General features: G+C 44.1%; 2 protein-coding genes across 3 annotated transcripts; one reads left to right on the top strand and one right to left on the bottom strand.

Moving 5' to 3' along the window:
* Window positions 1-1,151: 1,151 nt before the first annotated feature.
* Window positions 1,152-12,739, top strand: Med4 (mediator complex subunit 4). The gene is made up of 7 exons (XM_052190971.1): window positions 1,152-1,330; window positions 2,371-2,437; window positions 6,027-6,197; window positions 7,686-7,743; window positions 9,059-9,145; window positions 11,395-11,526; window positions 12,085-12,739. The coding sequence occupies exons 1-7, from the start codon at window positions 1,179-1,181 to the stop codon at window positions 12,255-12,257; spliced, it is 840 nt and encodes a 279-aa protein (XP_052046931.1). The 5' UTR covers window positions 1,152-1,178; the 3' UTR covers window positions 12,258-12,739.
* A 1,529-nt stretch (window positions 12,740-14,268) lies between these two features.
* Nudt15 (nudix hydrolase 15) lies at window positions 14,269-20,002 on the bottom strand. Of its 2 annotated transcripts, XR_007979237.1 has the most exons (4): window positions 19,808-20,002; window positions 17,860-18,056; window positions 16,304-16,582; window positions 15,938-16,025 (listed from the first exon to the last, which is right to left on the bottom strand). XR_007979237.1 is itself a non-coding variant. In XM_052190958.1 (3 exons), exons 1-3 carry the CDS (start codon window positions 19,960-19,962, stop codon window positions 15,865-15,867), a joined length of 513 nt encoding a protein of 170 aa, XP_052046918.1. In that variant the 5' UTR covers window positions 19,963-20,002; the 3' UTR covers window positions 14,269-15,864. The 2 variants fall into 2 exon arrangements, 1 of the variants encoding a protein (XP_052046918.1); XM_052190958.1 differs by lacking the exon at window positions 16,304-16,582 and having other exon boundaries at window positions 14,269-16,025.
* Between the last annotated feature and the right edge of the window lie 4,438 nt (window positions 20,003-24,440).

Here is a 24,440-nt window from a genome sequence, read left to right as displayed (position 1 = left end):
ATATTCTTCAGACTTCAAGGGAGGAGTATTCTGTCTCCAAGCCAATGTGCATGAACCGTGATGGCATTATGCTAAATGAATCAGCCTGGTATTCAGTAGGCTGTGATGTGTGTTCCTTCTTAGTCTAGGACTAGTTTACACAGCAAGATTCTGTCTGAAAAGAAGGAAAGAAAGAAAAAAAGCCATCCCCTAAAAAAACAAAAACAAAAAATACAAACAAACAACCCCCAACCCCAGACTAGAACAGTCTATGTGACTCTACTCATTCAAAATGTCTAGAATAGCCATATAGAAACAGAAAGCACAATGTGGTTTCCAGGAACGGGAAGTCGGACCTTCATGAGTATACATTTTACATTTTACAAGATGATGAGTTTTGGGGGATGTTATTTAACCACAATTTGTTTTGTTTCGTTTCGTTTCGTTTGGTTTCGTTTCATTTCGTTTTTTGAGATGAGGTTTCTCTGTGTAGCCCTGGCTGTTCTAGAACTCGCAATGTGACCAGGCTGGCCTCTAACTCAGGAGATCTGCCGGCCTTTGCCTCCTGGAGTGTTGGGATTAAAGGCATGTGTCACAACTGCCTTGTTTAACAGCAATTTAATGTCAGTAAACCCTATACATACACTGGTTAAGATACTGAATTTTCGTAGCCAGGCATGGTGGTACACCCTTTAAACCCAGCACTCAAGAGGCAGGCAGATCTCTGAGTTTGAGGCCAGCCTGGTCTACAGGCCAAGTATATTTTAATTTGCTACCAAACAAATGAGTGGGGAGGGAAGAAAGGATTTTACTTCCTGCTCCAAGTTTACTACAACTTCACGAGAGACCAAAGTTGATGACTGGGATTTTATTATAGGAATACAGACAAAATAGGAGTTAATAATTATGTAATTCCCCCTGTTTTTAAAAGTTCTTTTGTTAGAATCCTTCCACTGATATTGAGGAAACAAGACCCAGGAGACTGGGAAAAGTATCTTTCATCCTTGGGTTCAGTTGGAGCGCCTCATGTAGGACCGAGACGAAGCATAAGCCCTCCTTTGCCCTGTAGATGGCGCTAGAACTGCAGTACACCTCCAGGACCATAAGTGGCGCTCTAGCTGGACCGCTCCTTCCCGATCTCTATTACTCTTTCTTCCTTCTTCCGGTTCCGCCCCTCCTGAGGCTAGCTCATACTGCGCATGCGACGTCTGGCGGTCAGCGGGACGATGGCGGCCTCTTCAAGTGGTGAGAAGGAAAAGGAGCGGATGGGAGGCGTTTCGGGAATGGTAGGCCTTGGCAGTACGCGAGAGCGGCTTCTGTCTGCGCTGGAAGATCTGGAGGTCTTGTCGAGGTAACCGCGGCCTGGGAGTCTGCTCCGGCCGGCTCGGCTGTGGGCGCTGACTGTGGTAGGCGGGCTGGGGAGTCTCCGGTGGACGTGGGGTCTACAGCCTTCCGGGGCTTTGGGCGGCATTTCCCCACCAAGGGGACAGACATCTATTTCAATCACAATGACCTGGAACCCCAAGACAGTCAAAACTTTAGTGGCCGGTAAGAGGGCCAGATCCGAGCCCTCTCATTGATGGACACTTAACAGACATTTAAAGCATGTCCGCCCCGCCCCCCCCCCACCCCACCCCGGTGCAAAGTGCTGGGATAGTGTAGTGAAGGGGAGGCTAGATGCCAACACGAAGGAGCCCAGAGTGACGAGAGAGACAAATGTGTAAAACTGCTGTGGACCAGACTTAATAAGGGTTGAGCCGCAGCCTTCTGCAGTCCACCGATGGAATTCCTATTCAGGTGGTCGCAGGACAAGCTTCCCCAACAAATGGGCTGCTTGTAAAATCATCAGACTTGTTAGGCGTCTGGTAGATAGTCCATCATCTGAAAAAGCCCGGAAACGTCAGGACACGGTGGGGTGGCTGGTGTGTGTGGCTGAGATAGATTGAATTGGATGTCATACTCCACATTGTCTTGACAGTCTTAAATTTACCAGTTGACGTCTTATCAAGGGAAGGCAGCCATGACAATCAGTGCCGTTTTACAAGAAAACATAATTTACACAAATGGCAGCTCTATTGGCTTACAGACCGACAGTTCAGTCAGGGTGTTTTCTCGTAAATCACAACTGAGTCTTTGATGATCATGTGCAGTAGCCGGTGAGTGCTGAAGTGTTTATAGTCACCGTGAGTGTTCAGCATGTTGGGAATATCATAAACCCAACAATCAGGTGGGGCAGGCAGCAATTTAAAGTTTCTTTTGTATTTGTATTTTTTATTTTGTATTGTATCGTATGAAAAGTTTTCACTAGATATCTGAGTCTGGGCTCAGTCCTCCCAAATACCAAGTTTACTGGTAAGTATCACCATACCCTGATGGTTGTTTTTCTTTTAGGGAACTTATAGAAATGCTTGCAATTTCAAGAAATCAGAAGCTGTTACAGCTGGAAGAGGAAAACCAGGTAAACTATGTTCTTGTTGTTTGTTTTATTAAAAAAAATTATTAATGCTGGGCAGTGGTGGCTCACACTAATCCCAGCTCTTGCTGAGAAGAGGCAGGCGAACCTCTGACTTCAAGGCCAGTTTGGTTTACAGAGGGAGTTCTGGAACAGCCAGCACAGATAAACAAACCCTATCTTGAAAAAAGTGAGAAAGATAAGTTAATGTTTGTTTGAAGGTTGATATTTATTTTGTGTGAGAACAGTGTGCTTCTTGAAACCTTTAAGTTGATACTTTTTAAAAAGCATTATTTTATTTTTGCACTTTTCTGAGAGTGTCTTGCTGCCTGCTCTGGAACTCTGTAGACCAGGGTGGTCTCAAACTCATGGCCATTGGCCTGCCTCTGCCTCTGAGTGTTGGGATTAAAGGCCTGTGTCACTGTGCCTGACACATTGATACTTTTCGTGATAGCATTTATGTAATACCGTGCCTGTGAAAGTTCCTAGCTGTACATAATGGCTCATCTTAAATTCCAGCACTGTAGTGACCTAGGCAGGCACATGTGAGTTGAGGTTCTTCTTAGTCTAGATATGAATTTATTCCTTTATTTTTGAGTTAACCAACAAAGCCTTACAAAATGGAGACCAAAACAGTATGTTGGAAGAAAGTTGTTATTACAGACACCTTTATGTTATTGCTTTATCCCAGTGAGACTTGAAATGAATGGAAATCAAAAGGCATGTCAATCTGAGAAGCTATCTATACTATTCACTCAAAGTACAGATGCTTTAATTTCTTTTTCTGAGTCAGAAACTTCTTTTTCCTTTCTCTCCCTTTCCTTTCCCTCCCTTTCCTTTCCTTTCCTTTCCCTCCCTTTCCTTTCCTTTCCTTCCTTTCTTTTTTCTTTTTTTCTCTAATTTTGGAGTAGGGGGTAGCTTTCAAGACAAGGTTTCTCTGTGTATGTAGCCTTAGCTAGCCTGAAACTTACTCTGGTCACCACAGGGTCATAAGAGTGGGTGAGCTGGCCCTGCACCTTACAAGGACAGCACAGTCCTTGGTTGAGGGAGCATGTGTGAGTCAGCCCCGAGCGGGCCCTGCCATTCATCTGCCCTGAGGTGTCCTGGGTGTCAGGAGATGTCCTACCCCCTTGTCCCTTACCACCTACAGTAGTTGAGAGAGCTGACCCTGCCCCTTGCTGCCTGCAGCACTTGGGAGAGTGGGCCCTGCCACTTGTCTGTTGTGAGGTGGTGTGGGTGCAGGGGTGATTCTCCATTTCCCCACCCCCACCCCGGCCTCCTTGCCCTCTGTGGTAGTCCAGAGAGCCTGAATAAGGAGACCTAGCCTTGCCCACTCGCTCACTGTAGCACTCAGGAATGGGCCTGCACCACCTGAGCTGGAGCTGGCTCTGATGGTGAAGGGTGGGCAAGCCAGCCCTGAGGGTGTGCGACCAGGAGAGCTGGCAGCAGCACTTGGAGGTGGTGTGCCTAGAACCTTGACTGGGTAGCGCAGTGGAGCTGGCTCTGGAGGAGTGTGTGCAGGTAAGCTCTCTGGAGGAGTGTGTGCAGGTAAGCTCTCTGGAGCAGTGCTGGAGAGCTCCCTGATGGTGCGGGTAAGGGAGAGCCAGAAGGGTAAGCAGCTCAGCTGCCACCCAGGCCCAGATTCAGGGCTCTGATCTGGCACATCCCAAGATAGGTATCACCTGTGAACACTGGGGACACATAAAAAGGCCAGTCCTGCTGATCCAGAGCTGCAGGATGTCCACAACACAGGGCAACATCAGGCTAGCTGGGAGGAGCCCCTATGAGGATCAGATACAGATGGGGTCACGGAAGGCAGAGACCTCAAACCAGCTACCCATTGCAGTGAACGCGTGGAAGTGGAGATGTGAGGACAGTGGCTGCACTGTGGGACACGGTGACACCACAGTTTCAGCGAGGAGATGCTGTCTGTGCTTCACTTGTGTTGTTGTTTGTTGTGTTTTTAAAATATTGGTTGGAGTTTTCTTTCTTTCTTTTTTGTTTGTTTTTTTGGATTTGGTTTTTTCGAGACAGGGTTTCTCTGTGTAGCCCTGGCTGTCCTGGAACTCACTCTGTAGACCAGGCTGGCATCGAACTCAGAAATCCGCCTGCCTCTGCCTCCCAAGTGCTGGGATTACAGGCGTGCGCCCCCACTGCCCGGCTAGTTGGAGGTTTTTAAGGACAAAGGGCAGATATGAGGGGACAGGGAGGTGACCAGGACTGGGGTGTATGATGTGAAACTCACAAAGAATCAGTAAAAGTTTATTTTAAAAAAACATACTGATGGGTGATGTGAAGAAGCTGGAGAAACGGGGCTGAGAGTCTTACTGTGACTTCCCTTCACCAGGCCCGGTCTGAGCTGTTCATTGATAAGGTTTCTTTAGGAGGGATGCGTTAAAATAGAGAGTCTCCTTGAAACACTATACAGTTCTTTATTGTGCTGTGCCGGGTTCTCAGTTTACCTGTTTGAACAAGTTTCACCTGTTTGAACAAGTTTCACATGTATTTTTCTAGTGTTATATCTCACACCTGCACCCTTTGGAAACCCCCATCCTGCATGATAAATAGAGTCCATAAAAACCACCTCCCTCTCTTTATGATTTCACTTTCTTTATGTTATCAGTAACGTATGATTATTTTAAATCTAAGAAAAATAAAAAGTAGGGTTAAATTTAAGGGGGAAATGTGTGCACACACACACCAAGCTCCTTTTCTTCTCTTCTCTTCTCTTCTCTTCTCTTCTCTTCTCTTCTCTTTTCTTTTTTTTTTCTTTTCTGATGGGTTTTTATGTAGCCCAGGCTTACCCTGAACTTACTGATTCTCCTGCCTTTATGTCAATGCTGGAGTTACAGGTGTGGTCACAGTACCTGGCCTGCTGAGCGCTTTTGTGTTACACATTACATCAGGAGTATTCAGAACAATCTCAGGTAGCAACACCGTCTAGTAAGTGGTGTTATTAATGAATCTTCTTAGAGGAGAAAGTAGGCTCGTGGAGGGTAGTGGATTTCCTGTGTCGTGCTCCTAGCAGATGACGGGCCGCAAGCTGAACCCTGGGCTGCTGTTCCCTAGTAATCTTTGTGGCCTTTGCCATGTCTACATATGTCATCTATTCATTTTACTCTTTTATCTTTTTAACCACCTCATTTTCTAAGCTGTCTGCATTTTAAGCAATACTGGGTGTGATATAGTTTCTAATATGTTAGTACAATTGCATTTCAAAATTTTTAAAGTTTTTAGTGCCAACTAAAGTCGCCTCAAAGCATATTTTGGAAGTTTTTTTTTTTTAAATTCCATTGTATGTATAAGAATAAATTTAAAGTTTTATCCTTGGAAGATGAATAAACCTGAGATTTGTCATGGCACTACTGCTGAAAGATTTGTTCATCATGGAAGAGGAGCAGAATGAATGGCAATTCTTGATATTAAGACAGTTTCCCAAATTATCACAAGTGGGCTGTGTATATTGTTAATGCTGATTAAGAATATTTCAAGGTGTTAAAATTTATAAACCTAGCCAATTCAAAATGGATTCCTTGTCTCCTGGTGGAAGTCCTGATGATCCTCTTGTCTGATGCAATCAACTGTTACTCCACAGGTCTTGGAGCTGCTAATTCACCGAGATGGGGACTTTCAAGAACTAATGAAATTAGCACTTAATCAGGGAAAAGTCCACCATGAAATGCAAGCTTTAGAGAAGGAAGTAGAGAAGAGAGACAGTGATATTCAGCAGCTGCAGAAACAGCTGAAAGAGGCAGAGCAAATCCTGGTGAGTTGATGGTTGGTCCTGAAGAGAGGGGAGCTGCTTCATTCTCTTCTGAAAGGTCTTTTATCATAGTTTGAAGGGAGAAATGTATGGCATGTGTGTGCCTGGTGCTTATAGAAGCCAGAGAGGGCACCAGATCCCCTGGAACTGGAGTTATAGATGGTTTTGTGAGCCACAGTGTAAGTGCTGGGAATCAAACCCAGGTCCTCTGGAAGAGCAGCCAGTGCTCTTAACCCCTGCACAACCTTTCTAGCCCGCTACCTCTTTCAGTTGGCAAGATAGGGCTTTACTTTATGCTAACTGTGACCTCAAACTTGGTGGCTATCCTCCTGCCTCAGCTTTCTTAGTGCTGGGATTGCAAGGTTGAATCACCAGGCCCAGACAAGTTTCAAAGCGGCATCCTAGCCATGGTTCTATGACCCCTCCATATTTTCCTATATTTCTTTTGTGGTATGTATTTTATGTAAATGTTTTAAATTATAGAAATAGGAAGGGAGTTTTATTTTGACCTAATTAAGGTTTGACATTAGAAATCAAAAATATCTAGTTTATGCAATATTTTGGGTCAATAAACATCTTAAGTTTCACAAAGTTTTTAAAATTTCATTTATCTGTTTGCTTTTCCATCTTAAGTTGGTGAGTTATCACTCAAGGCTCTATATTAGGTGTTCCTTTGTTCTTTATTATTTAGAAAATTTACTTCCATTTATAAAACAAAATATTTTATGTGCATGTGTTTTGCCCATAAGAGGGAACCATCACAGGTGAATGCTTTGGGGTCTTTGTTTCAATTTTTTTTTTTTTTTTTTTTTTTTTTTTGGATTTGGTTTTTTTCGAGACAGGGTTTCTCTGTATAGCCCTAGCTGTCCTGGAACTCACTCTGTAGACCAGGCTGGCCTCGAACTCAGAAATCCGCCTGCCTCTGCCTCCCAGAGTGCTGGGATTACAGGCGTGCGCTACCACTGCCCGGCTCTTTGTTTCAATTTTTAAGTAAATGCTTTTAAAATTTAAATTTTTTTCTAGTGAAAGTAGTATTTACTTACCAGAAAATACAGAAAAGTAGAAAAAGGAAAATGTGCCTTTATCTCATAGTTTGCACAGTATCACAGTCACATCCGGTCTTGTCTGTCTAGGCAGGACTGGTGTGTTCTGCTCCCAGGCATACCTCCTACTCGAAGGCCTCATCTTCTCTCCTCCTACCCTAATCCCCACAGAACCCCTTCCACACCGTATTCCCTCCCTGCGCATTCATGTATTTCTAACAGCCATGTATTAATCGCAGACTGAGTTGTGACTACATCTCTTTCATTAAATATAACTGATGTTTAATGTGACGTAAATGATATTAAGTGATGCTTTAGAAGATCACTGATAAATTTCAGAGATTTCCAAGCCTTGTATATTGTCTCTGTCAGTGAGTAACCTTGTATATCTAAAAACTGTGCTTGATATAGTTAAGAATAATTTATATTTTAAATTTGCTCAAATTAGGCAACAGCTGTTTACCAGGCAAAGGAGAAACTCAAGTCAATAGAGAAAGCAAGAAAAGGTTGGTACCACGGGAATGAAGGCCGCCTGCCTGAAGTACAAGGCGTCATCGTGTCTTAGGGTGTGGATAAGGACGGGGTGACTGCAGTGGGGAGCAAGCTTGTGCATCTGTGATCCCTAGAGCCCACAGAAGGCTGTGCATGTGCACACGTGCACGCGCACACACACACACACACACATTCTCATGTGTGTGCACACGAAAAAAAAAAAAAAAATTTCTAAAGCTCCTACAGTCAGGCTGTTGGAAGGATGTGATATGTTCTTGCATTGTAGTTGGCATCCTGAAGAGGGTAGACAGATCTTGCAACCCTCCTTTACTTTATAACCAATAATAGAAGGGGGTCAGTGCTTTTTACGTACATGTATAGTGAAGACATGGTTTACAAAAGTGTTGAGAGATCCCTCAGCAATGTAGAATGAGAGAAAGAGAAGCGGGATTTAAGTTGGATCTTGAAGGCTGGGCAGAGACAGTGATGATAACCATACAGCTGAACTGGGAGGGCAACACTGAGTCAGAGACCATCAGCTAGACACTGCCTGCCTGCCTCCTGCCCACTTTAAAAGCCTTACATGTTCTAGTTGGTATTTATACCGAGAGTGAAATTACAGCTGTTTTGCTTCAATACCCTGTGCATTTAGCTTACATCTAACCATTTATTTCTCCATCTCTGACTCGTTCTCTGCTTGCCAGTATGGAATCTACTTTCTGGCTCTTACATTCAAGAAAACGGCTAATATTCTCAGAGAGACAGGTGGGCTTCTGTAGCAAGAAGCCGTCTCTAGGAGAGGAGGCTGAGTCCATTGCTTAGGACTGGTTAGAAATCCATAGTGCTTTTTGAAACAGGTCTAAAGTTCATAGAATGAAAAGCTATTCCGATTCCTCAGCGGTAACTGCTATTACTCTTTGGTGCTCAGTGCATTTAGAGCCTCTGCCTTGGTAGTCACATAGAGGATGCAGACCATTGGGTTAGCAGCTTGAATGTTGCTGGAATGAAAAGCTCCCCTTGGTTTACTGTTCCTCACTATGGCATTCAGAAGAACTCTGCATTTGATGTCGCCTAGTAATTGAGATTACTGGGCATTATCATGCTGGCCTTACATTTATGTTAGCTGACTTTGCCGAATGGGTAACTTGGCTCTTTAGTTTAGAAATATAGTTATAGCAGTTTTGGTGTATATGCAGGTATTTGGGAGGATAGATGGCTAAGATGATCCTATTTCCCGAGAGTTCGAAGTTAAATATTGTATGTTACTATGATGTATGCTCTTCTAAACTTGTGTTTAATGGTCTGAATTGTTCTATTTTCTCAACTCAGGTGCTATCTCCTCTGAAGAAATCATTAAGTATGCACACAGGATTAGTGCAAGCAATGCTGTGTGTGCTCCACTGACCTGGGTTCCAGGTAATAGTGCTTCTTATGTCCGATGAATGCAGGTTCAAAAGTACTAGGTTATCTAAATAAAACCATTTAATATAGAATATACTTATCTAAAATAACATCACTTATAAAGGTATTTTTCTTCAATGCTGTAAGTGATGCCATCTGTGACCCTATGCCCGTAGGGTAGTCTCACAGAAGCACTACTGCTCAGACATATTTAGTAGCTACTGCTAGGGTTTTCTGTATATCTGTAGCATTCTACATGCCTATGTAGAACACAGAAGGATACTTTATTTCCAATTCTTTTATATTGTTTTTACCAACCAGTGATGGGAAGTGGTTTCTTCATTTTGTTTTTGGTGGTATAGTTTAATCTGTGACACTTCCAACGCAATAGGTTTATATACTTATAACACCTAGGCTGGCCAGAAGCCAATTCTTTGGTGCCATTATATTTCTACAAAGGATCAGCCTGAGAAGTCCCTGGGTCACAGAGCAAACACATAGTTGAGTCCACAGGCCTGCGAAGAGCTGGGGCATTAGAAACAGCAAAGATACACACTGTAGGCACAGCATTGCAGATCAAACACAAGGGGAGACTCGGGCTGGAGAAGCGGCCTCCTTGGAGGATGGAGAGAATCAGCTCAACCCTGCTCGCTCCTGACTGGAGTTTGATGTTGCTGAAAACAGTAACGGCAGCTGCAGTTGGGGGATAAGTAACTCCTGTGGATAGGTGGTACCAAGTCTGGGTATGGGTGCCATCCTAAACTGCTCTTCAGTGTCCCTTTTTGATGGGATTGACAGGAGGTTTTCGTGATAAAACTAGAGAGGTGTAGACAGTAGTCTGTGTGTACATGTTTCTTTGTGACAGGGTTTGTGTCTCCTAGACTGGCTCCATCTTATGTATTTGGAGGTGACCCTGAGCTGTCCCACCTCCATCTCTGAGTTGCCTCTGTGCAGTCCTGTTTCCACTTCCAAATGCTGGGCTACGGGTGTGATTGTTGGAGACATGCCCACCACCCTCACTCAGGAATTAGACTCAGAAAGGTTGGCAGGAGAAAGGTTTCGGTTTAGACGATCCTAGTAAACATCCCAGTCCTTTCCAACATGTGAGTGTTCTGATCTTTTCTGCATATCCATTACTGTTAGGTTCTCACTAGGAAATAGAATTAAGAATTAAGTTGGGGAACTTCCCTGAGCTCCTCGCTGAAGCCTGTCGGCTATTCTCGGACGGAAAAGTCTGAAGGCGGCGGTCGCCTTCGAAATCACCAGAAGCGAGGGTTTTGCGGGCTGCCCAAGTTTCAGTAACTTTTCGGAGACTAGCGTTTCAACGTTCAGAGGGGAACGTAGGTCCTCGAGTTCCCCTACACCAGCCCCTCTAAAGATATGGGTTTTTCTGCAACTCAAAAAAAAAAAAAAAAAAAAAAAAAGAATTAAGTTGGAAGAATCGAGATTATTATAATTTACCTAAACTAAACCAACATTTGAAAATGATTGAAAACCATCATTTGCTAAAATGGCTATTTTTTCTTACTTCTTACAAAACATAGATAATGGATATTCCTGAGAGGATTCAGAGAAGAAACAAAAATGTGTGCATTTTGAAAATTATTATATTGGGAGCTGGAGAGATGGCTCAGTGGTTAAGAGCACTGGCTGCTCTTCCAGAGGTCCTGAGTTCAATTCCAAGCACCCACATGGCAGTTCACATGTTTGTAACTCAGTTCCAGAGCTTCTGATACCTTCTCACAGACATTCATGAGACAAAATACTAATGAACATAAAAAACAAATTATTTTTAAAAATTAATATAGTGTACCTTTAACAAATGACAATAAATTTTCATTTTCCAGAATTTTCTTCCTTCCTCCCTCCCTTCTTCCCCTCCCTCCTTTCCCTTTCATTCATTCATTTAGAGATAATTTCTCTGTGTAGCCCTGGCAGTCCTGGAACTCACTTTATAGACCACGCTGGCCTCCCAAGTTAGAGTTCTGCCTTGCTCTGCCTTCTGAGAGCTGGGATTAAAGGTGTGTGGTACAGTGCCCAGCTTGAGAATTTTAACTGTAACTTCAGGCAGGGTTTGGCAGTATATACTGTAAAGACAACTACTGAGGAAGCTGAGGCAGGATTACAGGTTTGAGGATATCATGGGCTACCTATTGAGACCTGTCTCACAAAGCACTTGAGTCTCTTAGTGTGAACTAGGGAACTTCAAGAACATATAAATGCTTTTTAAAAACCTGAGTTAAAAGCTGTCTTTATCATTTTAGGAGACCCTCGGAGGCCATACCCAACTGATTTAGAGATGAGAAGTGGATTGTTGGGTCAGATGAATAATCCTTCCACCAGTGGCGTGAATGGTCACCTTCCGGGGGATGCCCTTGCAGCAGGTAGACTGCCAGGTAATGCTAACCGGATGGGTGTTTTCAAGCAGTCAGGTTTCTCAGAGGTGCCCGTGAGGCACTGTCTAGCAGTAGACATCAAGATCTGTTACACAGGTTCCCTGTCAGTTTATTTTCTGTGCTTGCTTCATTCAGAGACCCTGCCGTGGTGCATAGGACACTGACCTAAGCCCCTCTGTCCCCCATGTGTACCTGTCTCCTGCCTCACCCCCAGGCCTGGCCTATCCCTATCATGACCTCTGAAGAGCACTTTTGCGGTTTTAAGGCATGCTCCCATTAGAATAAGCACATTTTGTAGGTGCTGTGTTTTAATGTGAAAGAACCCTTCTAAGGAGAGGACATGGTGGGCACTGTGCTTTCTGCAGCCCAGTTGAGGCATCACTTCTGTGTTAAAGTGTGGCTTTGCGAACTCTGCTGATTTGTCTTTAGCATTGAGAATCCCTAATCTTGTTAGATCTTTGGTACTACAAGGTACGTGGGTAGGTGGATAGAATTAAGATATTTGCATAAAGGGAGTAGACCACAAGTAGAACTAATCCCTGTGCTTCTTTTCCCCAGATGTCCTTGCTCCACAGTACCCATGGCAGTCAAATGACATGTCTGTGAACATGCTGCCACCAAATCACAGCAGTGACTTTCTGTTGGAGCCTCCTGGGCACAACAAAGAGAACGAAGATGACGTTGAAGTTATGTCAACAGATTCTTCAAGCAGCAGTAGTGACTCCGACTGAGAAAGGTGTGGCATGCACAGACTCCAGTGCTGCAGAGTTCTGTCAAGGGGGACATGTAAAGCACAGACCCCCTAAAGAGCCCGTTCAAAATCAAAGTGGGTTTTCTTCCTATAGCCTGAACCCCTGGTTTTCTAACTGTTACACAAATGTTTGAAGATTAGCAGAATTACTGTTGTGTTTGGTTTGTACGTGGCAGCTTTGGAATGAGACTGAAGGAAAACACACACAACTCATGGAGAATTCTTAGGAAGGACGCTGAGCCAGGTGTCTGGGACCTGGGAGGCTGAGGGGCCGCTGTGAGTGTGGGCGCCTCGAGCTATGTAATGAGCTGAGCTGCCAGGGAGCAGGGCAAAGTGAGCTGTGTGTGACATCTCAAGTGTGCTCACCTGCAAGTAAAGTCACCTGCTGTTACAGTGACGACTATCAATATGTATATGTGGTAAATACTGTAATTTGTGTAAATAAACTTGGTTTTATTTGTATTCTTTAAGTTTTTCAATTTTCAAGTATATATTAAGTTTAGGTACACCTTCGGTATAGGAATGACACATTTAAATGCAGTTGAATTTAAGTGGGGCAGTGTGGCACATGCCTTGCCTTTAATCCAGCATTCAGTAGGCAGAGGTAGGCAGATCTGAGTTTGAGGCCAGCTTTGTCTATGAAGCGACTTCTAGGAGGCCAGAGACACCCTGTCTAGGAAAAAAGTCCAGATGTATTTTATAATACTCAAATGAGATTCTGGTATATGTGATAAGGTACATTTGATAAAATGAGCATCTTAACTCAGAGTCACACTTAGGTCTCTGAGATCATTAAACCGAAACTGAAAACATTTGTTATAATCCCACACCACACAGACGCACATGCACATAGGGTATGGAAGGTTTTAGAAAGAAGGCCACTATGTTGTACTATCATCTTGTCTCCTTGTGACGTTTTCTCATCTTTGACGGAACTGGGTCTTCCTGCTTATGTAAGGTATCAGACTAGTCTGGGACTTGTGGTCACCTGCTTTTTACTGTAGCTTCTCAAAAACGGTTACTTTTAACTTTTTACCTACCTAGTAGTTAACATCTGTGTTCAAGATGGTTATATAATTATCAGTTTTAGATAAGTATCAGTTTTAGATAGTTATGTAATAACTATCGCAGAACATTTAAGAAACAGCATAAAGCATAAAAGTGAACTTGGCCTTCTACTCTTGAGTACCAGTTAACATTTTGAAATAGATTCTTGGTAAAAAATCCACTTGCTCCAGGCATGGCGGCACATGCCCCAGTGCCCGTGTGACAGGCAGGCAGATGTCTTAGGAGTACTAGGCCAGCTGACGCTGATGCTGGCTTCTAAGGCGCTCTTAACCAATGAGCCACCTCTCAAGACCCAGAAGCTTAAGGACCATACATTTATCAAACCTGAATGAAAACATTTTGACAAATACATAGGTATAAGTATGAGAAGATGAGATTTATAAATAGATATATGCCAGGCAGTGGTGACGCACGCCTGTAATCACAGCACTTGGGAGACAGAGGCAGGCGGATTTCTGAGTTCGAGGCCAGCCTGGTCTACAGTGAGTTCCAGGACAGCCTGGGCTATACAGAGAAACCCTGTCTTGGAAAAAAAAATCCAAAAAACAAAAAAAAATAAATAAAAATAAAAAAATAAACAGTACATTGTAATTTTAAAAAAATGTTGAAAAATCTAGCACACATCACGATAACTCAGTGTTTTAAAAGAGCAAACCACAAATGTTAAGGGATGTCAGAAGTGGGCTTATAAAGAAGGATGAGCTGAGGGCTAGTGCACAGTCGGAAGCCCTCTGGGTGCCATGTTTTTCTACAGTATTCCTGTAATTTTTTTATCTTGGAGCTGAGGACTGAACGGAGCCTAGTAGGTGGTCTAGCACTGAGCCAAATGTCCAGCTCCCCCTTAGGTTTGGATGCCTTTATAAAACCTTAAAAACAGATTTTATTTTTGTAAGCTTTTATGAAATAATATTTAATACTAGAAGTTTAAAATTAGGAAAGTTTATTGACCATATGATACAAATCAAATACATGTTAACATAGTTTTTATAAACTATTTAGCGAGAAAGTCATTTTAGATCCTGGCACATCTCTTCGATGTTTGACCCGACAGAGGAAGCTGGCCTCTCTTGCTACCTTTGCATTCGGTCTGTCATGGCAGTCGCCTGTCATGTGTAAAGCCCTAAGTTCAACCCCCAGTACCAAAACAAAGCAATCCAAGAAACTAATGATGCGCCAGCCACTCAGGGAACTACTGTGTAGACTTAGAGGGAGGGCATCCAGCATCAGGGCAGCCAGGGCAGAGTTGGAAGTTTAAGGTTATCCTCAGCTGGAAGCCAGCCTGAGACCCAATAAATGAAGAGATTAGTGATAGCTGACCATTCTAAAAATAACTCCGGGCTGTGCAGGCACAGTTCTCTTCAGTCATTTGCCTGGGCAGTGCACGGGAGGTGTGGCCAGCACTCCCCAACCATCTTCAGTGGTTTTGCCCTGTTCAAGAATTAACCCAGGTGAAACAGGAATACTGGGTAAAGAACAGGGCCCTCAAGTAAAGGATGAAGGGCTCACATGGCACCTGTGCGGGACAGAGATGGCGATGAAGAAAACCCACCTCACAGGAAGAGCTTGGCAGGGCCCTGTGCAGCAGGAGGGCCAATGACTGCCCAGTAACAGAAACTGCATCAGCCAGAAAACCAAGCTATGCCTGACCTAAGGAGGCTGAGGGCTCGTGCGACCCAAGCCTGGATGCTGATCAGCATGGAGGCCTGGTCAGCGGCTTCAGCTGTTAACCTTAGCTAAGGATGTGGCCCTGAGGCCAAGGTCATGATTCTCTTAAACCAGAAGTCCCCTCGCAAGCCAGAAGCAGGTTAAAAACCAAATCACCCTCAGCTTTCAAAGCAAGCAACAACGCAGTGCTGTTCTGTAAGACATTTCACTGTTGAATCTCTTACAGTAAAATTTTACAATTTGCTAGGGAGAGAAAGCAGCCAACCAACCTTTGGCTGTGATGTTCTGGGAAGTTCTTGACCTCTGAGAAATCCCCCACAGTAGGTGATTCCATGCACTGCCCTGTGTAAGCCCAACATACAAGGACCCTGCCCAGTCTCAGGCCGTGAAAGGGAGATGCAGAGGACCTGGCCGTTAGTAGGATCCGCAGCCTAGTCTCACACTTATCATGGATTCTCTCAGAAGCCAGGGGAATACGGCATACTGCTTTTCATATACTCTCTAGTTACATGAACTGTCATTTAGAAGTCCCAGTGGCTGAAAACAAAAAGGAGAAACCATCAAGCACGACGGATTTTGCAGTAGGCACATCGCTTTTGACCATGAATAGCCACATTGAGTCCTGACCGACCTCTGTTTGAACTAGAACAAGGCAATCTATCACGCTCGCCTCCAAGCGGCTGACAACAAAAGTCACCGAGTAGTGGTGCAGATGATGAATCCAGAAAAGGTTTCTGAAGGCTCTTGAATTCCATCAGGGGACTGCAGATAAACTGGTGACCACATACATGGCTCTATGGATAAAATCAAGTTGTCCTGAAACAGAACTTTTCATTTACTGAAGATTTTTTTAATCAAGGAATCATCTTGGTCCTTTCAAGGTGCCTCCCTTGGTACCCTTCCAGGTGGTGCAGGTCCTCTTTAAATGGGTCATAACCTTGCTCTTTCAGACAACGGAGAGCCCAGAAAAGCTGGTCTAAGGGAGGAAATTCTTCCCAAGGAACCCACTCCCAACCTAGAAGAGAAATTGACAATCAGTACACAGAGATGGCAGAAAGCAAGGGGCTTGCATTTGTTAGACTAACCTATTATATATTCAGAAAAACATGAGCTGAATTTACAAGTGACTTCTCACTACTCAAACTAACAGCGATGTCTGGCCTAGCTTGGCTGTACAAATAAAACCCATGTTCAGAACGAAGAGCTTGGGGAGAGAAAGGTGACAGAGAAACGCTGGACTGCTTCTTGTTTGTTTGAGACAGGGGCTCGTGTATCAGAGCATTCAGTCCTTACCTGAACTCATCTGAGCTGTCTGCTGTTCACAGACGAGGAAAAAACGGCCCAGGTCACAGAGGGCTGTTAGATCTAAACTGGACTTCCCTAAAATGGGGCCACTGGCTATGTCTAAATGGCATTACAGGCTGGATTCCGACCGGGCACACAGAAGGATTGCTGGTAGATAAACACAAGCATGAAGTCAGTGTTTCTCCAAAACTTGAGAAGTGGTTTCTGCCAGAAGAGCCTCCATTTGCCTTCCGTCTCGACAGCTCAGCAAGTGCAGCATCCAGCTACCTAGTAACACAAAGATGGGGAGCACCCACTTCCCACCCACACACCCCCACTCTAAACTCCCAGGCTGTTCATTACAGGCCTCCCACCACAGACTAGCTCTTTAAAACGGTCGGGCTTTCCCCGCCTGTCACTAGTCTGTATTGTGCATTTGGAGTCCGTGCCTCCCCCACCCCTAGAGAGCCACAGCATCTTTCAATTTCTCCAAACGAGCCTTTCTTTCTAACCATGGGGTGGTCCAGTTTGGCGGTTTCACTGTGCCCTCAATCACAAGGACAGTGTAAGAACCATTACAGGAACACAGGCAGTCTGTATCTTACATGCCTCGGGAGCTACATGTGTCCCCATCTCTACACTGTCTCTGCGCTGCTGTAACACGGCAGCCTGCAGTCATTCCGCTCCCCTAATTCTGCAGGTTGGAAGTCTAAGATCAAGATGCTGGCAGGACGTGATGTCTGGTAGCGCCATTGCCTGGCTCATGGGACAACCACACTCCCTCTGTATCCTCCTGTGGAGGAAGTGGTGGGGACTCTCTGAGGTCTCCTTCATGTGAGCACTAATCCCATTTGTGGGCTCTCATGTTTGAATATGCAGTGCTCCATGCAGTCTTGTGGTGAACAGTGGATCTTAGCTGCTGCTGCTGCTGCTGCTATTTGGGAGGTAATGGGAACTTTAGAGCGTGTGAACCGTGTATAGTTGTGTTATGAAGATATGCCTACACCTGGTCCTTCTGACGCTGCCTCAGTCCTGTAAGGAGGGGAGAAGCCTCTATTATGGCTCCTTCAGGACACCCCCTCTCACCAAGGGCCCAGAATCAACAAAGCCCAGGCCTGTGGGCTACATCTTAGGAAATCAGAGCTAAAGGGATCTTCTTCCCTTTGTGCTGTTAATGCTGGCAGTTTGTCACAGCAGTGCACTCTAAGCTTTGTCCTCCAAGTCCCAAAGGTCTCCTTCCTGTCACCACACCCCTAGATCAGAATGTCAACATGGATTTTTGTTTTTGTTTTTTGTCTCTTTTTGAAATTGTGTCTTTGTATGCAGTCCTGGACCTTTCTATGTAAACCAGAGTGGCCTCAAACTCCCTGAGATCATTCTGTCTCTCCCCACTGCCCGCCAAGCCAAGCGCTGGGGTTAAAGTCACCACTCTGAAAGCTTCAACACAGGAAGTTTTGAGGGCAGAGACAGAAAGAGAATCCAATTCTCTTCATATGGCAAAGATACTCTGTTTCTCTGAAGAATAACACGGAATAAAATGTAACAATGTTGTATCTGATTCTTACTTTCATTCTTTTCAGGTTCCATATTCCTCGGCTCTGAATCATGAGTCAAGTCTACCTCTCCTTTCATTAATATGGTGACATAATGGTAATTCTCTTTCTCAACAAAAGAATTTACCACTGAGGCAAAGCGCACATTCTTCAGGTGAAGGCCAGCCTCTTCCCAGGTTTCCCTCTGAGCGCATTCTTCCCAGGTCTCTCTGGAAAAAGACACACAGCCTGCTCAGTATACACGTGAGGGGAGACTCCTGGTTGGGAAGTTATGGCACAAAAAGCAACGGCAATTAGTTTATGCTTTAAAATGATAAAAAACCTTCCATCTTGACATTATGCATATTCTATATTTAGTGATTTGAAGACCCAAAGAACTTTATGTTAGACAAAATTAACATTTAACCACCAGCATTAATTCCCAGGCCTGGGGATAAGACTTAGGCAGCAAGGGGGCAGTTTAGTGTGTCAGGTAAGTACCCAGGTTTTCTCTGGGTGATGGTGGTACATGCCTTTAATTCCAGTACTTTGGAGGCAGAGGCTGGTGGATCTCTGTGAGTTTGAGGCCAGACTGGTCTACAGAGGGAATAGCAGGACATCTAAGACTATACAGAGAAACCCTGTCTCACCCCAGCCTAAAAGAACCCCAAAACAAAAACAAACAAACAAAACCCAACAACAACAACAAAATAAAACAACCCACCATCACCACCAACAAAACCCAGGCTTTCGAGTCAACTGTACCCAGGGAAAAGGGAAGCGTCAACTTCCTTATGGGGTCATTGTGTTTTGAAAGTGCATTCAATTTTTTCCTCAGGCTTCAAAATTCCAGTTTAAGCCTCAAAACGGAGGCCATTGGGCAACAGAGAAGGGTGTGATTAGCGTTAAGGGGCTTGTGCTTCCAGGTCACACAGGAAGTACAAGTTACCTTCAAGAGGAAGGAAGTTGTCAGCCTGGTAGAGTAAAGTTTCCTTTCCCTACAATGCAGAGTCAGCGAGAGGCACCTCCAGGAATCAGTCATGTCACAATCCCAGCACTCAGGAAGCTGAGGCTGATGGATCCCTGTCTCTTATAAATAAATCTATTAGATAATAGTGACCCAGGGCTGGAGAGACTGCTCTTCCGGAGGTCCTGAGTTCAAATCCTAGCAACCACAAAATGGCTCACAATCATCTGTAAGGAGATCAGATGCCCTCCTCTGGTGTCTCTGAAGACAGCTACGGTGTCCTTACATATAATAAACAAACAAATAAATCTTTTTAAAAAACAAAGTGACCCATGTAATTAACGGATAATAGGAAGTCTAGGATTTCCTTTTAAATAGTCTATAAAATCAAATATAGTGCTTGTTAGATAATGCATAGGAAAGCTTGAAGCTTTACTTTCAAAGTATTTTATAACACCACATTATTTTATATTACCAAATATTACTACAGGAAACCACACCGGATCTGGGTGTTTTAAATACTTTTGTCTTATTTTAAGGCACACTCTGGGATTAGAACCCTTTTTTTTTTTTTTTTTTTTTTTTTTTTTTTTTTTTTTTTTTTAGTACAGCCAGGGTTTCTTCATTGTGTAGAAACTCACCTGGCTACTCTTCCCCTTTTGTGGGACTGACACATACACCGTGCAGAAGCGGCGGGGCCAGTCTCACAAAACTCCGCTATATCTAAATCTCATGGGACAAAGGGAAGAGTCCCAGCTTTTCATAAACATCTACTTTCTCAACAAGCACTAAGTAATACAAATGACTTCCACCTGCAGCCAGGAGAGGGCAAAGCGTCGACTTATGGGGACCGGGTCCTAGAACAGCGCTCCCTCCTGGCCGGATCCCGAAGGACACCAGGGCCATAGAGAACACACGGAACTCCACCGCGCACTGACGCGGGTCACACGGACCGATAATGGCGGACCAATGATATTCCCGAAACTTCCGCTTCCCCGAGGTCGTCCTGCTCACCCGAATTCCAAATGGCCCCCAGGAAGCTGGAAACTGCCGGCTCCAAACGACCCTTTCCTTTTCCCCAGAAGGACGCAGCGAGGATGCTCACTGCTCAGCACCACCACGCCGACCCCGACTCCCGGCCTCCGCCTCGGCTCCGCGTTAGCGGCCATAGCGCTTGGCTGACCCCGGAAGTGACGTTAACTCCGCAGGAGCCTTCAGGCTGTACGGGAACTGGCTGGAGCCTCGCTTATTGCTTCTGTGAGTGATGTGTCTCAGAAATCAGGTGTCGCCTGGTGGATAGGTCGTGTAGACACAACCCAACTAGATAACTGATTTAAGAGTACTCAAAGATGATTTGGAGAAGTAAATGAGACTAATTAGTTTCTCTGGGATAAATAAATATTTTAGAAAAAACAAATACTAGATAAAAATACACCACTTAAAACTGAAATATGAAAAGAAAAACTTGGGGAAATCAACTGTAACAAGTTTGACATCTTTAATCTTTGGATGAGTGGGCTTATTTTAAAAGTATTAATTTATTTCTACTAATGTGTGCATAATTTTAGAAACTCAATAGTACAAAACAGTCCAAGGACACTATCCCTTTTAGTCCTGCTTCCAGAGACAGCTTTAACTCTTTGAAATGTTAGTTTTTATATTTCCACACATATATGTAAGCACATACTTATTTTGTATTCTAAGTGATTGTCTTAGTGAGGGTTTCCGTTGCTGTGAAGAGACATTATGACCAAGGCAACTCTTATGAAGGACAACGTTTAACTGGCGTTAATTGCTTGCAGGTTCAGAGGTCCATTACAATCAAGGCAGGAAAAACATGGAAGCATTCAGGCAGTCACAACCTTGGAGGCGCCGAGAGTTCTATATCTTGTTCCAAATTCAAACAGGAAAAACAAGGGTCTCAAAGCCCATCCCCACAGTGACACACTTCCTCCAACAAGGCCACACCTCCTAATAATACCAATCCCTGGGCCAAGCATATTCAAACCACCATAGTAATCTATTAGAAAGTTGTAATATCCATTAGGTATGCTTAGCAAAGTCCTAAGTTTTGCCAATCAACAAATGTCCAAATGAATAGACAGTTTAAAATGAGAAACAAAAAATAATAACTATTTTTAAAAGTGTTGACTATCTCCATTGGGGAATTGTATACCAAAACTACTTTGAGATACCATCTTACCCCAGTCAGAATGGCTATCATCAAGAGATCTGACAACAACTGTTGGAAAGGTTGTGGAGAGAGAAGAACCCTTATTCAATGTTGATGGGAGCAAACTAACACAGACATTATGGAAATAAGTGTAGCAGTTTCTCAAAAAATTAAATCTAGACCCTCCTCCTAACTTCAGAAGACAGTTTCTGTTGGCTGTGCTTGGATCAAGATGCAGAACTCTCAGTTTCTTCTTTAGCACCGTGTCCACCTGGACGCTGCCATGTTTCCTGCCGTGATGATAATGCACTGAACCTCTGAATCTGTGAGCCAGCCCCAATTAAATGTCATCCTTCATAAGAGTGACCTTGGCCGTGGTGTCTCCTCGCAGCAATGGAGACCCTAAGTGAGACTATATAGAACATGGATTCTATTCAGGTCTAAAGAAAAAGGAAACTTAAAGTTTTGCAGGAAAGAAAAAATAATGGAAGGACTTGGAATGTATAACGTTAAGAAAGGTCACACAATCTCAGAAAAACAAAACCTCTGCGTGTTCTTCTTTGTTTAAATATATCTGTGTATTTATAAACAAATTACATCGATGGACAGTAAACGTGAACAGGTGATGAGGAAGGACGGACAGAAGGCGAGGGACCCGGAAGGTATAAAAGAGAATGTAAGGCCCTTCTCTAGTTCTAGCCTGCCGTGGTTTCCCAGGTTTTTGGTGGTGATAAGTACATTTGGTGGGAAGTTGTAAAGCCCGACATGAAGCTACACGGCTTCAGAACTGCTGCTCCGACAGTCCACGGCTTCAGAACTGCTGCTCCGACAGTCCAGGGCTCGCTGAGCTGCTGCCCCGACAGTCCAGGGCTCGCTGAGCTGCTGCCCCGACAGTCCAGGGCTCGCTGAGCTGCTGCCCCGACAGTCCAGGGCTCGCTGAGCTGCTGCCCCGACAGTCCAGGGCTCGCTGAGCTGCTGCCCCGACAGTCCAGGGCTCGCTGAGCTGCTGCTCCGACAGTCCAGGGCTCGCTGAGCTGCTGCCCCGACAGTGCACTGTGCGGTATGTAGATCCTTTGGGTTAATTTTGGTGAAAGTGCACAATGCAACAGCCACTTTGGAAAGCATTCTGTGTTTCATAAAAAGCAAGTATATTCATGTGATGCAACTTGACGATTCCACTGCTGGATAATGGGCTGAGACAAATGAAAGTTTATGTTAATGCAAAGATATGTGTGGAAATATTACAGTAACTTTATTTACCATTAGTAAGATGTGACCCTAACGGTGAATAAATAAATTAACTATGGTACATTCATAAATGGAAAATTTCTGAGAAACAAGGAACACCATGTGGTTACCATCAACTGTGTAGGCAAACCTCAATTGCATGTGAAAATAATTAGCTACAGAAGCTGGATAATTCCACTTAGAGGGTAATCTGAAATAGACCAAACAGCCAATAGCCACAACCAATAGGTCAGTGTTTGCTTGAGGCTGTAATTACAGGGAGAGGTAACTGCTAAAAAACAGGAGAGATTTTTCCTGGATATTGAAGTGTCTATGTGCAAACTATGATGTTAGTAACATGACTGTGTGTTTTAACTCTAAGGACTTTGTTACATAAAGAGAGAATTTGCTGCAATTGTATTAAGCCTCAATAGATCTAGCATTTTTTTTAAAGCCAAATTCAAACTTGCAAAAAAGAAAAGTCATGAAGTGCTCTGCCAGTAGGGAGGGACAAGGCAGTGTAAAGTGAAATGTCTACTTAAGGTCAAAAAGTCACCCTGGGGGGTATAGGATGGTATCTGTGAAGATTGTATTTCTGGGGAGTGTAGCATTGGCCTATGGAAGGCAGACATCTCCTGTCACTGGGCCCCGGAGAATTTGGATTGGGGGCTGACAGTGTCCATAGCAATAGGTATTCCTGTTAAAGTCAGTAGGCTGCTCTTAAAACAGAGTAAGACAGAGTTGGGGGATAAGAAAAGTGAAGGGGTGAGAAGGACAGACTGTTATATTTAGATCAACTCACACTTAGTTGTTAGTTTCAAGTTTACCTATATTGTATTATAATTCTGTTTTACTTTCCAAAGTCTCCAGTAAAATTTGGTTATCTGTAACAGCCCAGTCATAACTGAGCTTTGGGAAGTTGGAATGGGCATGGATCTGCTTCTGCATGAAGGAATGACTGAAGAGGAGCATCATCCCTCAGAAGTGTGAGGGTCAAGGAAAAATCATTACCTCAGCATCCCTAGCTCCCAGAAAAGTGCCCCACACCATTAAGACCTGTAATGGTTTGTAGATGCTCGGCCCAGGGTGTGGCACAATTAGGAGGTGTGGCCCTGTTGGAGTAGGTGTGTCACTGTGGGTGTGGGCTTTAAGACCATCACCCTAGCTACCTGGAAGTCAGTCTTCCACTAGCAGCCTTCATATGAAGATGTAGAACTCTCAGCTCCTCCTGCACCATGCCTGCCTGGATGCTGCCATGCTCCCACTTTGATGATAATGGACTGAACTTCTGAACCTGTAAGCCAGCCCCAAATATATGCTGTTCTTTATGAGACTTGCCTTGATCATGGTGTCTGTTTACAGCATTAAAACCCTAACTAAGACAAGACTCTCTGAGTAAAAGTGCTCTAGTTAATGGACTAGTTTGTGTGTAGTTTGAATTTGCACAAACAAGTGATTTTTTCCCCTGAAAACTGTATGCTATCTGTCAAAGATGGTAGGAGTCACATGAGGTAAAAATGGTTGTCAGTGAGAAAGATAAAGTGATGCTTGGGAAAAGGTAAGAGAGTCTGGGCAGCTGATGTGATGTATAAAAGTATCCGCCACCAGTCCTGGTGGCCCTACTTTGATCCCCACCTCCAGGACCCAGGAGGTGGAAGAAAAGAACCAACTCCTGCAAGTTAACCTCTCCATGGGCCACCCCCACACACTAAGTAAATTCAAAAAAAAGTTTTTTAAAATAAAAGGTTAAGAGAAATAGAAACCCTCCTACTTAAATGTTGCTCAGCTAATGTGAGAGAATTCACACACCATAAGCCCTCCTGCATAGTCACAACTAGTTGAACAAGGGGCACCAGCCATTATCATAACTTTGGAACCTGATAGAGAGAACCATTCTCCTTTGTGGCTTGTCTACATTCCCAGTGGAAAGGTGGTGGCCGCAGGCACAGAGGTCCATTCCCTACATAACCAAAGCTTTCTCCAGAGAGTGTCCTTCTCCCATTCACAAAGAGATATTGTATTCTCAGTTTGGAGGACTATGGCATTCCCCACAAACTTTTGTATTTTCTCCTTGCACTGGATAGGTTTATGTCAATTGGACACAAGCTAGAGTTAGCGTTATCTAAAAGGAGGGAACCTATGTTAAGACCTGGGTAACGATTGCCTGCATTTACAGCCATTTTGTGCTGTTACTAATGTTGTAAGGAAACTTTCTCATTGCTGTAACTACTGTTACTAGGAAACTTT

The sequence above is a fragment of the Apodemus sylvaticus genome, chromosome 8, assembly GCF_947179515.1.
Source record: "Apodemus sylvaticus chromosome 8, mApoSyl1.1, whole genome shotgun sequence".
In the NCBI taxonomy this organism is placed as follows: Eukaryota; Metazoa; Chordata; class Mammalia; order Rodentia; family Muridae; genus Apodemus; species Apodemus sylvaticus.
This window is presented reverse-complemented; position numbering and strand designations above follow the sequence as displayed.